This window comes from Siniperca chuatsi, linkage group LG10 (assembly GCF_020085105.1).
Source record: "Siniperca chuatsi isolate FFG_IHB_CAS linkage group LG10, ASM2008510v1, whole genome shotgun sequence".
NCBI lineage: Eukaryota > Metazoa > Chordata > Actinopteri > Centrarchiformes > Sinipercidae > Siniperca > Siniperca chuatsi.
In genome coordinates, this window is record NC_058051.1 from 20,386,746 (window position 1) to 20,402,228 (window position 15,483).

Genomic DNA, 15,483 nt, shown 5'->3' on the forward strand with positions numbered 1-15,483 from the left:
AGACACTGTCCAAGATGGCATGCAGTTTGGCCAGCATCCTCCTCTCTGACACCACCGCCAGAGAGTCCAGCTCCACCTCCACAATGTCACTGGCCTTACGGATCACTTTGTTGAGTCTGTTAGCGTCCGCTACCCTCAACCTGCTGCCCCAGCATGCAACAGCATACAGGATAGCACTGGCCACCACAGACTCATAAAACATCTTCAGCATTGTCTGGCAGATGTTGAAGGACCTCAGCCTCCTCAGAAAATAGAGGCGGCTCTGGCCCTTCCTGTACAGAGCTTGAGTGTTCTTAGCCCAGTCCAGTTTATTGTCCATGTTTACTCCCAGGTACTTGTAATCCTCTACTATGTCCACACTGACCCCCTGAATGGAAACCGGGGTCACTGGTGCCTTGGCCCTCCGTAGATCCACAACCAGCTCCTTAGACTTTGTCGCATTGAGTTGCAGATGGTTCTGCTCACACCATGAGACAAAGTTCCCCACCACAGCCCTGTACTCAGTCTCATTGCCACCGCTGATACATCCCACCACAGCAGAGTCATCAGAAAACTTCTGAAGGTGGCAGGACTCTGTGTGGTAGCTCAAGTCTGTGGTGTAGATGGTGAAGAGGACTGGTGCAGTTGTTCCAGCACCAGTCTCTCCAGGGTCTTCATTATGTGGGAGGTCAGTGCCACCGGTCTGTAATCCTTGGAGCCACTGGGACGCAGCGTCTTTGGCACAAGAACGAGGCAAGATGTCTTCCACAGAACAGGGACCCTTTGAAGACTCAGGCTCAGGTTGAAGACATGTTTGAAGGACTCCACATAGCACAGGCTTTTAGCACCCTGGGGCTAACTCCATCGGGGCCTGCAGCCTTGTTTGAGTGGCGTTTCATCAGCTGTCCTCTCACCTGGTCAGTGCTCAGGCACACAGCAGAGGTTACAGTCGGGGGAGTGGGGGGCGTCATCAGTGTGAAGAGGGCTGTTAGCCTGATAGCCAGTTGAGGGGGGAGTAGGACTCTCCCAGGAAGATGGAGGAGGGGGGAGCAGAGTACTCGGAGGAACTTGAGGGCCGACAGCAGCTGAGTTAGAGGGGGGATGAGCAGGAGTCGGTGTGTTGAATCTGTTAAAGAACAGATTAAGTTCGTTGGCCCTGTCCAAGCTGCCTTCGACTCATCTGCTGCCAGTCGATCTGAAGTCCGTGATGCTCTTCATGCAGCCAGTATTTGTTTTTAATGGTGATAAGCCCCCTATATTGGTATGTAGTATTGTATCGATTAAGACTACACGTTGCAGTCTGATTAACACACAACTCCGATCAGGCTAGTGTGTTGTATCTGTCCTTGTCTTGCAAGATTAATGATGGTGTCTGTGCTGGCAGTGCAGGGCCGTCTCCCCTGGGTCTTGTAACACAATTAGTCCAGCAGCAGTTGGACAGGAGTGACTCAAGTACAGCATCCGACTGTGATGTTGGTGTCTCAGCCTCCACACAAGGTTAATGAGCAGCGGTGGTTAGTGAATTAATATCAGTTGACAGTGCTTATGTGTTTGCCCTTGCAATTAGGGGTCTGATTAAATGTGTGATATGTGTGATTTATTTAGTTTTTTTCTGCGTGTGAGCTTGCTTGCTGATGTGGTTTTCCAAGTTAAAGTAAGGTCAGTGTTCATTGTGTTTATGTCAAGCCTAGAGGCTATATAATTTTATAGATGGCATTTCAAACACTCAGGGTCAATTCACTGAGTGCATATTGAAACCATTAGTAGATTGATCGATAAGTTTATCAACAGAAAGTTAGTCAACCAAAACATTTTTGCTGCTTCCAGCCTCTCAAATGTGAGACGTGTTTTTTGTTTTTTTTTATTTTTTTATTTTTATTTCAATATCTTTGGCTTTTGAACTGTTTGTTGGACAAAACAATCAAACAAGCAAGTTAGGGAAGAGGGGGAAAAAAAGTATTTTGTATTTTGTCCACCCCATTTATATCAATGAAGGTAGGCTAAATAACAAACACCTCTCTATATAACGCAATACAATTCAACAGCACCTCAAACTTTTAAGTTGAATGAACACCTCTCTAAAACGCTTTCAACAAAAACTGAACACTATAACCTTCATGAAGGTAGGATTTAATGCATGACTGTTGAATTAGATAGCATTACTTTTAACTAGGTGTACCCAATAAACTGGCAACTGAGTGTATATAAGTAGTTTGTTCTCAGGTCTCTGAGAATAAAGCTTAACTAACTCAATTGAAGACATTACCTGGTGATGACGATTTTTCACTTTTTTTTTTCTGACATTTTTCAGACTAAACATGGAAACATTGACGGGGGGAGGAGAGAATCTACATACAGTATTAATCAGTAATTAGAATAATCATTAATTGCAGCCCTAGTTGAAATCTGATCCATTTTATTTTTTTAATCATCCAGTTACATTTACACCTAATTTCATTTCTTCTCAACATTTATATTTCCTTTTATTATGTCAACTGTTAGTCTTTCATAGTTTAGTTTATTTGCACATATATTTAAAAGAAGACAGTAAGAATATCGAAAATAAGTTTAAACATCGTGCAGGAGAGGTTAGAAGCCAAAAATGGCTTATGAAAATACCGCCCCTATATAGACTTAATATCAATAGTCATACTTAAAAGAGAAACAATAACATAAAAACAAAGATTGCTTAATTCATTCTTAATTCAGTCATACTTAAAAAGATAGAAACAAAGATTGTATAATTGTGTAACACAGGACCTTTATTTCCACCGAAAGGCTTTTTTTGTGTGTTTCTGTGTGCAGGTGTGGGCTGCTGCAGATTGGGGACAGGCTGTTGTCCATTAATGGGATCCCGACGGAAGATGGCACTTTGGAGGAAGCCCATCAGCTGCTCAGAGACTCTGCTCTGGCCAATAAGGTCACAGTGGAGATTGAGTTCGACGTTGCAGGTATCATATTGTGAAGATCATTTCTCATCATGAGATCTTGTATATTTGTGCCTCCCTGCTTACATTTATCTTTACTTTAAATCCCCATTAGAGTCGGTGGTTCCTAGCAGTGGCACCTTCCATGTTAAACTACCCAAGAGGAGAGGAGTGGAGCTGGGCATCACAATCAGTGGTGAGTTTGTTAGTGATGAGACATACAGCAGGGGGCAGTGTTGCTCAATGATACCCCACATCGGCACATTGTAGTTCTCCTTTGAATCAATGTTCTGTGATCCATAAAACTCAGGCTTGAAAAACCACGAGGGCACATACCTCATTACCTCTGAATAATATTGGCCTGTACCAGCATTCATCATTACCCTTTCTGCTCTAACTAGCTCTGAAAAAACAGGAAGCCGAGTTTGATTAGTGTAACAAAAGGAAAAGGAAGCTAAGTGACTCAAATTTAGAGTTAAAATGGTTTTATCCTCACATCATACATCCTAAAATAAAAAACATTTTTCACAAGTTTTCTTCTCTTTTACCAGCAAGTAAGAAACCTGGCAAGCCCCTCATCATCTCTGACATCAGAAAAGGAAGCATAGCACACAGGTACGTTTTATCATCACAAAGAGCTAATAATATTACTGCTGAACATTTTATTGCTCCAGCTCTCACAGCACTAAGTCATTTAGAGAGAGAGACTACTTCTCAACACTTTAGTTTTCGAGGCTTATATGGGATTATTCATAAACAAAACAACATTATTTTGTGAATCCACTGTGTAATACAAGCCTAATTGGATTGAGCTATCAAAACTGGATCATTAGGGCAGAGCAGCTACATTTCAGAAGGGATCAGTGTTGATGAGGGTGAGGTTACGGTCACCCCCAAGGATCCCACTGAGACACCAGGCTAATAGGATTCTCATACTGAGTCAGGAGGAGCAGCTCCCTGGTCCCAGTTAATAGTTGTGATCCTCTTGCTCTTGTCTTATGTCCGGTAGAACAGGCACTCTGGAGCCTGGAGACAGGCTGCTGGCCATCGACAACGTGCGTCTAGAGAACTGCACCATGGAGGACGCCATGCACGTCCTGCAGCAGGCTGAGGACATGGTCAAACTCCGAATCCAGAAAGATGAGGACAACATTGGTACAATAATCCCTTAAAACACCAAACAATACATCCTGTATATGAGCAGTAGTGGAAAGTAACAAAGTACAATTACCCAGTACTGCACAATTTTGAGGTACTTGTACTTAAGTATTTCCATCTGATGCACTTTATACTTCAACTCCATTACATTTCAGAGGAAATATTGTACTTTACTCCACTACATTTATCTGACAGCTAAAGTTACTAGTTACTCTTCAGCTTGAGATTTTACAACATGTGATAAGCTTATGAAATACACAACATTGACCCCTCAGATATTGATACAGTGACCCTTTGGAGGGGCCCTGGACTAGCGCTGCAAGTAACAATTATTTGCTTTATTGATTTCTTTCCTCAAATAAACAATTAATTATTTAGTCCATACAAATGTCAGAAAATAGTAACAAATGTCTATCACAGGTTCCCAGAGGCCAAGTTGACATATTCAGATGTCTTGTTTTGTCACCCAACAGCCCAACTCCAAATATATTAAGTTTGTAAAGTACTATTTCATACTTTCAGAACATTTTACTGATAATACTTCTTACTTAAGCAATATTTTGTATCAGTACTTAAGTAAAGGATGTCAATACTATAAGTTGTACAATATTCAAAAGCAGTGCAGTGAGAATAAAATGTGAAATAAAGGAGGTAATTCTCTGTTATATAGCTATTATTTGTCCATTTGCAAAAGCAGTTTTACATATATTATTATGTCTTCTATTGTCAGAGTTTATTATTTCTATATAATCTTGAGTCTTATGCATGGTATCTACTGTTCTCCCATGTGCTGTAGATGAGTTGGAGATGTCAGGCTCTATAATCTACACAGTTGAGCTGAAGAGATATAACGGACCACTGGGCATCACGATTTCTGGCACAGAGGAGCCCTTTGACCCCATCGTCATTTCTGGCCTCACCAAGAAAGGCCTTGCAGAGAGGTGAGAGGAGGGCAGGGGGGAGAGGTGACGAATGACAGTCAAGATAATTATTTGAGAAGATGGTGACACTTAACATTAGGCTAAAGCAAGTCAAATTTGTAGTGGACCCCTTTTTAGAAGCTTGTTGTTGTAATTATCAAGACAGTAAACAATGGCTGTCTCGTCTTTTTCTGCAACAAGAAGCCTCTTTGTTTCCATCTCAGTGGGCACGCTGGCAGCCCGCCTGTCGGTACTGTCTGGTATATTCTGGTATCTCTGTGTCCTCTGCTCTCCTAATCCTGCAGAACCGGGGCCATCCATATAGGGGACCGAGTCCTGGCCATCAATGGGGTCAGTCTGAAAGGAAAGCCACTGAGCGAGGCCATCCATCTTCTGCAGATGGCCGGGGAGTCCGTCACCCTCAAGATCAAAAAGCAAGCTGACCGTATGTGTTGTTTGTTTGTTTGTTTGTTTTTTTCTCTCAACTTATTTCCTTTTTAATTACTCAAAGCGGTTTGCAAAAATTATCTTACAAATACAGTTGCAGAATTGTGACAAAAACAAGCAAAATTAAAAAACAAAAACAAAAAAGGCAAAAAAAGCATAAAAACAAAAAATAGAGAAGTCAAAAAAGGAAAGAATTCAATATAAAAGGTGAGTAGATAAGGATAGATGGATTCATGACAGAGCTGCATTGTGACACATTAACTTTCAGTTTTCACTTTTTCATGTTGCATTTGTTTCATGGAGCTAAAACATTAGTTCTAATGAGTGGGAGACATTTTTTTCCAAATGTTTTAGTCGTAGGTCATTTTTCCCATTTGATTCATTTCGTTTCGGCTTGTCCGTTCACCAGTGGAAGGAGCGTCCCAGTTGAGCTAATATTCAGTCATAGATTCCCTTTGTCCTTCGCTGATTGTATGTTGTTCTCCTCTTGATCTCCATAGCAAGAAAGCAAACGTTATGCATGTAGCACTTTTCAAAAAGTTACAAAGCGCTTCACCGGAGAAGGAAAAGAGACAGAGAAGATAAACATATAAAAACCACAAAAAATAAGGTTGTAAAATAAAAATGAGTGAGTTTTACTATGCTTTTTAAAAAATGTGCATTGATATTTAGCTTGTTCTGAGGTTTGAAAGCAGTGAAGGTGATGCAGTGATCTTGAAAATGACAGGAAGTTAATTTCTTCCGTGTTTAATGCTGATTTGACTTGCTGTTCATTCCCAGAGTCTGATGGCCGGCAGCTTCCGGACAGAGAACCTGCTTTTTTAAGTGACACAGAGGATGAACTGACAGACTCCCAGAAGACCAGTAAACACTCAGAGGTCTACTCTGCCACTGTGCCCAGTATAGACTCTGCAATGAGCTCCTGGGATAGCTCCGGGTTTGACGCAGGCTATGGTAGCCAAGGTGAGGTCCACTGTACGCTTGCTGTCTAAAAATTAACCATTTCCTTTCCTTGAATCTAATGAGGTTAGTGGATTTTTTTTTTTTCAGGGACATATTTTCACAAAGCATCTGATATATTGCTCAATCCAAATGAGTGGCGACGTACAAAGCACAGGAGCCAAACAAGTTCGAGCTCTGCAGGCCTAGTCCACCACCCAGCGCTGTATGATGGGAGATTCACTGAGGATGAGTGGGACAAGATACCTGGGTGGGTGCACACACCTGCAGTTTCCTTCCTGTCAACATCTTGTTTCATGTCAGTGCAGCTTTAAGTGTTTTTAGATTTCACAGTAAAGGGCGTATTTAATTTAAATCATGTTCTGTGTATAAGCAGTGGTGGAAAGTAACTAAGTACATTTATGCAAGAACTGTACTGAAATTCATTTTTGAGGTGTGTTATAGGTTAGAAAGAGAAACTTCCCCTCTAAAGTTCTCACATTGTTTCATTTAAAATAACTGTTAGAGACCTAAAGAGGTAAAATTATCCAATATTTCACATAAAAAAGCAAAGATTAGAGAAAAGTCAAAAAAATGAAAACAGATTTGTGTAGCAGAACTTTGTTTTTTCTTCTTTCCTCTCTGATGAATCATCTCATGATCCCTCAGATTTATCTTGTGACCCTTTGGAGGGGTCCGACCCCTAGGTTGGAAACCAGTGGATTAAACTACCTGACTAGCTCCACCTCAACCAGCTACAACAGTACAATGCTGCTTACACACTGATGCATCATTAATAATCTGATAACGTCATATATAATAATAAATCAGTCACAGAGGCCATTTTACTGCAGAACGAGTACTTTTACTTTTGATACTTTTTAAGTGTATTTAGCTGATAATACTTCAGTACTTTTACTTAAGTGGGGGCTTGACTTTGCTGCATGACTTTTACTTGTAATGGAGTATTTTTATATTGTTGTATTGGTACTTTTACTTAAGTAAAGGATCTGAGTACTTTTTCCACCACTGTGTATAAATATAAGCTTTTGTGTATTTTTTTTTTCCCCTCTTTGGGTTCATTGACAAAGGCAAACTGAATTATTTTCTCTTCATTTTGTGTTGTATGCTTTCATGTTTTGTGCTTTTCCAAACTGTCCTTTTCTCTTCTTTCTTAGGTATTCTCTCTCTCATCTGCTTTACTAACTGCCCACGAGCTCTTTGGTGTTTCACATAGATACATCTTTTTCTGTCACCCTTTGTCCACACCAAAAAAACCTTTCCTCAGAAAGCACCTAAAGCGCCCAAGGATACATCTGTCTCTTCACACTTCTTTTTTTCCCCGTGAACTTTTGTGTCACATGATTTCAATTTTCTGCTATTTTTTTTTTGGATGACCTTACTTTTGTGAAATTTGAACTATTTTAAAAGCTTTATCTAATCTAGTGGACTCCTCAGCGTTTGAGCTGCCGCAAATGAGATCATTTACGGTAAACCCTCAATGTGGTCCTGAGGAATTTTCAAAGGGATTCTCCAGCACCAGCCTTCGAGACCGCAGGGCTGCTCTCATGTTCTGGTTCCTGCGTTGTCATAGATTCGTCAGCCCCCCTCGTTGCCATGGCACCCTGAACCAGGAGGACAGCTTCTGGTCCCAGGCTCTGCAGGACCTCGAGACCTGCGGCCAGTCAGAGATTCTCAGGGAGCTGGAGGTAGGCCCGCCCGTCATCTCCAGCCCCCCTCTGCTCCTGTTTCCTCTCCTCCTCCATTTGCTTTGTCCTACTCATGTATTCATAGACCTGTGTTGGCCTAAATGACCATGCCAGATGAAGCATTATGATAATCGCCAGAGTGTGTAATCTGTTATTAAATCTGACAAGACAGGCCAGGCACCTGCTGCCATACTGACAGAGGAAGGCTTTTGCGCAATGCCTTGGCCTCTAATCAGGCTCTGTGTACACTTTGAGGTTATATGTGTTTTTACTTGTTCAAATGGAAGTCTTTTTTTCTAATACATGATGCTCTAATAATCCCTTTTGATTTTGTGCTCTTTCAGGCATCCATGACAGGAAGCGCTCTTAGTCTGTACCTTGAGGAAACCAAGAACAACGAAGACTCAATGTTTCAGTCTGAAATTAGTCCCATTAAGAGGGAGGGAATCCATGGCGAGTCTAAGAACAAAAGCAACCTGAACATGTCGACTGGAGCCAGAGACGTACCATCCAGGGGCAAAGGGAACCCCTCTGATATTTTGTCCCCTACCACCTTGGCACTGCACAAGGTAGTTCTGTTAGGGAACGACTTTAAATATTTCACATTAGAATAAATAGTTTCAAAACAAAAATTCACATGTAGCAAACATTGGTAACACTTTAGATTACAGATCACAAATTACAGTGTAAATATTTTGTATATAAGGAGTACCAATGAAATACTTACTTGGTACCCACCGGTGGGTACAAAGGAACACTATTCCACCCATTCCAGCCATGGTTTGTGTGTCAGGTAACATTAAATGACTTGCCCACGGACATTCAGCTTACTTTTTAGTTTGCCAAGATATGCTGCTGTTGTGATATTTGCTATAGCAGCAGGAGAGTTGTGAGTATCGCTGTCTGGAGCTGCCTTGCTGGCTCTGGGAAACCGTCTCCTTCTCTCTGGCTATTAGCTTCGCAGCAGCTACTGTAGGGACAGTTTGCTAACCCACAACCTACCTAAGCTAAGCTAACCCCCAACCTAGCTAATGTTAGTTACATTACTTGCCATGTTGTCGTTCGCTCTATATCATGGTATTGGATTTCTCCAGAATCGCATACCCCACCTTTTAACATAAGTAGTAAGTACTTACTTAATTTACCCAGGATTTTACGGTACAGACATGGGCCCCAACAGGCTTAACCTACATGTCCTTTTACAATAGCTGTGTCATAAAAGTTCCTACACTGGATCCTAAAACTACATTACTGTTCCCCAGTATTTTATCATCATTTTAAAGACAAACTATTTTATAGATGCAGCTGTAAAGATGCACCCCTCTTCCCATATCAAAACTATTAAACTGTAAAATACTACATATTAAACATTTTACCTTACAATTTACCAAAGTAAGTTTATATTTTACCCCATTTTGCTCACTTTCCCTTAAGAATATTACTGTACCCTGTAATATATTGCTCAGTAATTTAAAAAAAATACTTCCCTCTTAAACACAAAGTTATTACTCCCTTATTGCCTAGCCCAATAAGTATTTTATTGATACCCCATGTGTACTGTAATTCCACTGTAATATGCAGGCTGTAATCTTAAAGCGTTACTAAAACATTTAGGCAAAAATATGATAATTGATTGTACCATGTTCATCAAGTTGTGACTGCAGCTTACTGATCAGTGTCTCACTGATCACTGAGGGAATCTGCCCATTATGAAGTTTATACCTGCGTGTCTCCTTAACTTGACTCACTGTGTGTGCCGATACAGTGTAACTGGACCCAGTGGATATCTGGCCAGTCAGGACTTACAGTGTGTGTACGACAAAAACACACAACACTCATTATACATTACCTTAGCTGCTGCACATTCTGTGACCCCAGCCTGTGCCTGATTACTTCCTGAAACGTCTTGTTTGGAGTCATCTCACTGTGCTGTGCTTTGACTGAGTGACTGACTGGGCTGAAACTGGGGCAGCAATAACAGAGCGCGTAACAATCCTGCAGTGTGGAAATTTTAAAATGTTTTGAGTTGACACATCTTACCTGACATCATGGAAAGTTATCTCAAGTCCCACCTTTTTTAAAGCTGTTTCTTGTTATGGTTAAACCTGTTGACCTTGTTATAGTGTAGGTCTAAATCCAAAGAGAAACATGACACCGAGGCATGTGTCTGTGAAAACTTTAAGTGTTTAGTATATACAGAGGGTGGATGCTGGACACAGTGAAAGACACCTGCACTGCGCTGTGACATACAATAACTGTGCAACAGTTATAATTGTATGTAAGAGTTTGAGGGATAGTAGAAAATACCTGGTACACCTTTTTTATTTATTTTTTTTTATATATACCAAAAAAAAAAAAGGTGCCAAGCTAGCTGTCTGCTGGCTCCAGTTTCATATTGAATGGACAGATATGAGAGTGGTATCCATCTTCTCATCTAGCACTCTGTATTCTTTTTCATTTTAAATGCCTGAACTGGCTGTTAAATGGAAACATCACATCAAAATCAGTTTACCTGGCATAGAGAGTACTACTCAGCCTGTGAAAATAGTTGCATACTGTCGTCTGAGACTCTGGAGGGAGCTTTGTCAAGTCTGACAAAATTATCTCCGCTTGGTCTTGGAGACTTTAAATTTTTTAACGTAAAGCCTGTTTAGAAACTGAAGATGTGCAGTTTGGAAGTTGCAGGCATTTAGGAGGCAGAGGGATCTAATCAAAGACGCTACTGAGTTGCATTATTTCAAGGATCCAGCACGATCTAATGTTTTTGGACTTTTACTCATGCTATGGACTATGGCATTTTTAGCCCTCTTCTATATTGATTTTTGTCCATCCTTTTTTAAAATATGTCTCTCACAAGTCCTCCAACTTTATGAAAGTGCAATACTAAATTGCTGGACTACATTTTTATATAGTGTCAAAGCTCATACATGTAAGCCTCTAGATATTTATGAATACATGCTGTGCTCTATTCTTTGTGTAACTTTAAGGTCACTTGTGTTTGTAGGTGACTATGAGGAAGGACCTTGAGAGCCATGACTTTGGTTTCAGTGTATCCGACGGGCTCCTGGAGAAAGGGGTTTATGTCAACATGATCCGCCCGGATGGCCCTGCTGACCAGGCAGGGCTAAAACCTTTCGACCGAATTCTTCAGGTACTGTTTGTCAACACACGTTGCGTATTTTGGGAAGTTCGCTTTCTGTTGAGTTAGATGAGAAGATCAATATCACTGTCATGTCTGTAGACTAAATATGAAGCTATGGCCTGCAGTTGTTTAGTATAAAGACTGGAAGCTAGGGGAAACAGTCATTATACTTAACTCTGTAAGACTTGATCTCAAACCAAGATTATATTTAGAATCCTTTTTTTGTACATATACTAAAATGTTGAATAAAATCCCATATTACATTAGAAACACTCCCTCCTTTTTAATAATTTAAACATTTATACAAATATTACCAAATCTGTAACTAATCACTAACAGAACGTTTCAACAACCAGTCTCTTATCTTCAAGCCCTTCAAATTCTGTGTGACCTGTCTCTGTATACATTTAAATTTGGGGGGGGTTGTTGCTGTTTTCTGCCAAATGTTGCATTCTGTATTCTAAAGTATTCACTTTAAAAAAATATGTTTATCGCTCAGACATTTATATATGTTTGTCTTTATGCTATTTTTATTGCAGTTTCTAAACTTGAGTCTGCCCCACAGCTGATCATGTTTTTCACTGATATGCTGTTTTTCCAGCTTAAGTATATAATGAAACTCAGCAATAAGCAAATTTCTCAAAACGTCAAACTATTCCTTTTTAAAGAAATGTGCATGTAGTTGAATGGTGAATGATTTCATTGATTCTAATCCTCCAGGTGAACCGTGTCAGGACCAGGGACTTGGACTGTTGTCTAACTGTGCCCCTAATTATAGAGGCAGGAGACAGCCTGGACTTGGTCATTAGCAGGAATCCAGTGGCAGCAGCAGACACTGTGCTGCCCGACGACTGTGACGACCCCTCAAACTCACTCTTGTGCTTTCCCGAGCGCAGGACCAACAGCATCGCCCTGTGACCACAAAGATAGACACTAGCTTTTGAAACACTGTAGTGCTGGGACCTCTCTCACTCACACACACACACAGTCAGGTTCAGCACGCAGAGCATCCTCTGACATGCGCAAACCGAAACAGCCACTCTCACCGCCTGAAAGCTTCTCTCGCTCACAAAGTTAAAAGTGCATGTGTTCACTATTGCTGGTTTTAGTCACCATGTTCACATGATGCATTTCAGAGGAGGCTCTGGCTTCAGGGCAGCAGCAACCCCCCCCTTCCTCTCCAGAGGCAAAGCCACATGCAGGGTTATATAACAGAGGAGTCATAGCTTCTGACTGAGCCAGGATGTCAACACACACGCCTCAGCTCTGGAGAGAGTCAAATGCTGCACACACACTTGTACAGTCTCACACAAAAGACGCACTTGCAAAGTTTTATATATGCACACACACTGATACACAGGGTGTTAATGGACTCAAGGTTTAAGGCACATTGTGCTTTATTTGAGTTAATTCAGCCACAACTTGGCTCACTGCCCTTGTTTCAATCTCTCCTCCAGACTGCCTGCCCTACAGAAGGGACAGTGCCTCCAAATAAACAGAATGCTCTCTCTGCTACTTGCAGAATATCATTAACTATATTTTAAAGCCCCTTTTATCTTAAAACCAGGAATGCTTGTGAAGACACTCTAACCCTTCGCTGTATGTCCCTTAACAGATACAGTTCTGAATGGCTCCAGAGAGACTCCAGTGTTAAGATATAATGTTTTTTTTGTTCCTGTCTTGATGACTCGCATGTTTACAAAGATGATGTTTTCAGTTTCACATTCTGTTTCTTTCAAACACTGCATTTGCACATAAGGCACATCTCTCTGTTATGATCTGTTTAAATCTCACTTTCACATTACACTTTCACTGTGAGTCTCTGTATGTGACACCAGAATTACTTATGAGTTGGTTTGTGGTCCATCACTAATGAGTCTTTTAAGTGAATCGCATCCTTTCCCAAAACGGAGGATGAAATGCCTTCAGTTTTCAGTGACGAATGATTTTCTTTTCACTCCACATCTGACTTGATGATCAGTTGTTTTCCTCTCTGCAGTAGCTGTTTTTCCAACCAGTGTCTATAAGCATGTTAATCTTGCGTAGGGTTTGTAGGGTTGCTCCATTTTTTTTACATCATGACATTGTGTTTTTATAAAGCTTTTCTGTAACAAATCTGGCCTGCTGATCCAGTTACCTCCCTGGAAATAAGAAACATGTTTCATTTTATGTATTGGCTGATGTGAAGATGTTGTGAGATAGTTGCACTGTCCTGTTTAGAGCAGCCTTTGAGACTGATGAATCCTTGGGACGGTACATTTTTTTTCAATCTGATTTCAGACTCATGTCTTATATTAAATGTCATCTTGTATACAGAGTCCTATTTTTAAGGTTTTATATTAATTTACTGAATTGTACCTGTTTATTTTACTGTATAATGTATCATGGTGTGCAGTGCTTTATTTTTATTTACAGTACATGCACATACAGTATAGTATCTTCATGTAAGCTGTGATACTGAATGTGGCTGCGCATTTTTTGGTTAATTTCCACATCCTCCCTGAATATGTCAGGAATCAGTTCAAAGGAACTTGAAAGATTTATTGGATATCATTTTATTTTTGTTATTTAATTTATTAACTAAGAAATGTATTTCTTTTTATGAGAATAAAGTTATGAAACCATAGTTGATTTGGCTCTGGTTTCTGAACAGTGTTTTTGTCATTGGCTCTCCCCAAGTAGATTACGCACACTGACCCAAAAGTCTGTCACCACTGAGGTGTAACGCAAAGTTTTGGTTGGAGATTTTATGGTGGTTGGTCAGTTGACCAATCTAATCCAGACTGAAATATCTCAACAACTATTTGATGGAGTGCCATGAAAGCTAGTTGAGACATGTATGTTTCACTCTTGATAAATTGTAATGTGGCTGTTGTCCCTACCAATATGGAGTCCAAACCTAGGCCCTTGACAGTACTGCATAAAAACTGTAAACACTGTTTTAGCAGTTAAAACACAACAAGAGCATACTTTGCCATTTTATACTAACAGGAAATGATACAATATGTGTGATGTTGGCTGTCACTGCCAATTCAACTTCACAGAGACATCAAAGTTGTTTCCTAGGATTCACTACTTTTCTTTTTTTTTGTGTGTTCCAAGATTTTTTTTTTTAAAAATCTGTTTCACCACCAGCCACAATTTGGTTTAATTTTTCCAGCGGTGAGCAGCTCCTCCATTTCTTTTGTGCATTGCATTGTGGGAGCAAACTGTCCATCAATAGCAGACTCAAAAATCGACTATGCATTTTATCTGCTTTGAGTATACTTTATTTTGTCACTGTGTGAACACAATTCATAACATTAAAACGCTGCATTTCTTTGTACTTCACTACACTGTACAGGTGTTTAAATCCAAAATCCTTAAAAAAAAATGCTAGGAAGTCTTATTTGTTATATGAAGGCATGAATATTTGTTTTCACCAACTTTGATTGGAAAAAATGAATTATTTTATGGTCAGAAAGTTAAGCTACATGTCAAATATGAGCCTCTCACTTGACTCTTCACAGAAATGCACCTGCAAGCATAGGTAATGTGATTTTACAAAGTGCTATCCCAATTCCATGAATCATTTGGACGCTTTGCATCCTCCTGCACTCAGGTAAACATGTTGATCATCCATGGATTAAAGTCTTTGGGGGTTCAGTGCCTCAAGGGCTTAGGACGGACAGTGGGACACCAGAGACATGCCCAAATAAGCCAGTGCCATCTTTGTGGGTGAGATGTCATAGCAGTTCCCACCTGCTGGGGGGCATTAGATTGATGGTGGGACGGACTCCCTGAAAAATTTAGGACAAGCGTCAATGAGCTGTCACAGGGAGTGGGAGAGGTGGAAGTCACGGTGGCGTCGGTATTATTGGCTCAAAGGACCTTCAAATACATATAGATAGATATTTCAGGGGTGAAATCAAAATGCACTTACTCAAAATAGACAGTATTGATGAAGGTTGGAAGTGGTGATCAAATTTACTGCTCGCAGTCTGAGTCTAATGGAAACAATACTTGGTAGTGTTTGATTAGTGGGTAAAGTCATATACAACAACTTTTTCTAAACCAGAGACTAGAGGCTGTGCACACACTACCCAGCGCTCGTAGTTGAGTCATCTTGAAAGTTAAGAACTGCAATGATATCCAGCTTGGTGTCATTCCTGCAGGGCCTGTACGTCTATGAAGACAGATAATGTGATATGATATTGTGCTGAAATTCAGTCTGTAAATCATCCATGCGATGTTAGACCTCCTTTTAGCAAACAACTCTTTTG

The 15,483-nt window shown here is 40.5% G+C and overlaps 1 protein-coding gene across 5 annotated transcripts in view; it reads left to right on the top strand.

The window, feature by feature from the left end:
- LOC122883326 (glutamate receptor-interacting protein 2-like) overlaps positions 1 to 13,847 on the top strand; it is a 33,653-nt gene extending 19,806 nt beyond the window's left edge. For 4 of the 5 annotated variants that reach the window (XM_044211827.1, XM_044211828.1, XM_044211829.1 and 1 more), the window contains exons 13-24: positions 2,785 to 2,930; positions 3,022 to 3,102; positions 3,458 to 3,521; positions 3,916 to 4,061; positions 4,861 to 5,005; positions 5,290 to 5,429; positions 6,212 to 6,394; positions 6,482 to 6,641; positions 7,965 to 8,079; positions 8,424 to 8,648; positions 11,084 to 11,230; positions 11,942 to 13,847. In XM_044211827.1, the coding sequence (XP_044067762.1) occupies positions 2,785 to 2,930; positions 3,022 to 3,102; positions 3,458 to 3,521; positions 3,916 to 4,061; positions 4,861 to 5,005; positions 5,290 to 5,429; positions 6,212 to 6,394; positions 6,482 to 6,641; positions 7,965 to 8,079; positions 8,424 to 8,648; positions 11,084 to 11,230; positions 11,942 to 12,139 (1,750 nt within the window). In that variant the 3' untranslated portion in view covers positions 12,140 to 13,847. The other variant, XM_044211832.1, reaches the window with a different exon arrangement.
- Positions 13,848 to 15,483: the final 1,636 nt, after the last annotated feature.